Source organism: Temnothorax curvispinosus, unplaced genomic scaffold (genome assembly GCF_003070985.1).
Source record: "Temnothorax curvispinosus isolate PA1 unplaced genomic scaffold, ASM307098v1 QBEX01001340.1, whole genome shotgun sequence".
Taxonomy (NCBI): Eukaryota; Metazoa; Arthropoda; class Insecta; order Hymenoptera; family Formicidae; genus Temnothorax; species Temnothorax curvispinosus.
In genome coordinates, this window is record NW_020211120.1 from 2310 (window position 1) to 3346 (window position 1037).

Below are 1037 nucleotides of genomic sequence, written 5' to 3' on the forward strand. Positions count from 1 at the left end.
TGTTACTTCGCAGAAGCAGCGACGATCGTTGCATTTCGGAATTCGGACGCGCTTTCGCGCGTTCCGTTAATGCTTCATTGGATGAGAGTCTATACTCGCTAAAAACAGTCACGTCACATCCACGTCGAATCCACGTAGCAATAACGTGGATCCACGTACTGTTTTTATCGGGTATGTACTTCGATAGATATGCATCAATCAATTGGCAGTAATTTATGGCTTATATAAAATGTATCTGGATAGAATAATGGACATATGTATTATATTATCTCGATGATTCCCATACGCTGGATTGAGCATTGCGTTTATAAATTTATAAAATTTCTCCTAAGAGCCGTTCTGATCCGAGTAAGCAAAAGTCCACATACAAAAATCCACATACGAAGTTGCAACACCATGGATTTTAATAGCACTTTGATATTCCCATTTAAGATAGCAGATACAATGAAAGAATCTATGGATAGATTTGAATATATTCTGTCTAGTCTTAGAAGTGTTGATAGGTTTCCGTTTAACGATGCTAAACTGGTAATAATTTCTGCTCCGGTGTCAGTCTTCAAGGATAATACAACCTGTCTTGTATTTAAATGTAAATCAGGTACACTGAATTTCCTCGATTTCGTCGGCACTGCTATATTTTGCGAATTCATATCCGTAGTTTCATTCTTCTGTGTAGGTACTTGCACGTCGTCATCAATAAAACACGATAATACCTAGAACATTGATATAATTTAGAACTGTTGAAAATATATACGAACATGTTATACATTCTTTGTTGAGTTACCTTATTCCGTATGTTATAAAGTTGATTGAGCCGGGATAAAGAGAAATGTACTTTTGTCGGTCGTCCCATTTCAATGAAAAACTGGCGGTTTTTACCTAGAATCATTTCAGATTTTATTGTCGCAAAAGAAGGTGGAATACCCGTGTCTGGATGTGGATCTCCATGCTTTGTTTCTATCATATAAATTTTGAAATCCTTCTCGCTCGGTATTGCGTTTAGATTTTGTGCATTGCCGAGCGCTAGCTGTTATTTT

At 36.9% G+C, this 1037-nt stretch overlaps 1 protein-coding gene across 1 annotated transcript; it reads right to left on the bottom strand.

Annotated features, from left to right (window-relative positions):
• Positions 1 to 211: 211 nt before the first annotated feature.
• LOC112462868 lies at positions 212 to 1028 on the bottom strand. The gene is made up of 2 exons (XM_025028934.1): positions 785 to 1028; positions 212 to 713 (listed from the first exon to the last, which is right to left on the bottom strand). The coding sequence occupies exons 1-2, from the start codon at positions 962 to 964 to the stop codon at positions 306 to 308; spliced, it is 588 nt and encodes a 195-aa protein (XP_024884702.1). The 5' UTR covers positions 965 to 1028; the 3' UTR covers positions 212 to 305.
• Between the last annotated feature and the right edge of the window lie 9 nt (positions 1029 to 1037).

Coding starts and splice junctions, on each gene's coding strand:
- LOC112462868 (XM_025028934.1), bottom strand. CDS start 964: ATGATAGAAACAAAGCATGGAGATCCACATCCAGACACGGGTATTCCA. Junction 714..784: donor TTTATAACATACGGAATAAG/GTAACTCAACAA, acceptor TCAATGTTCTAG/GTATTATCGTGTTTTATTGA.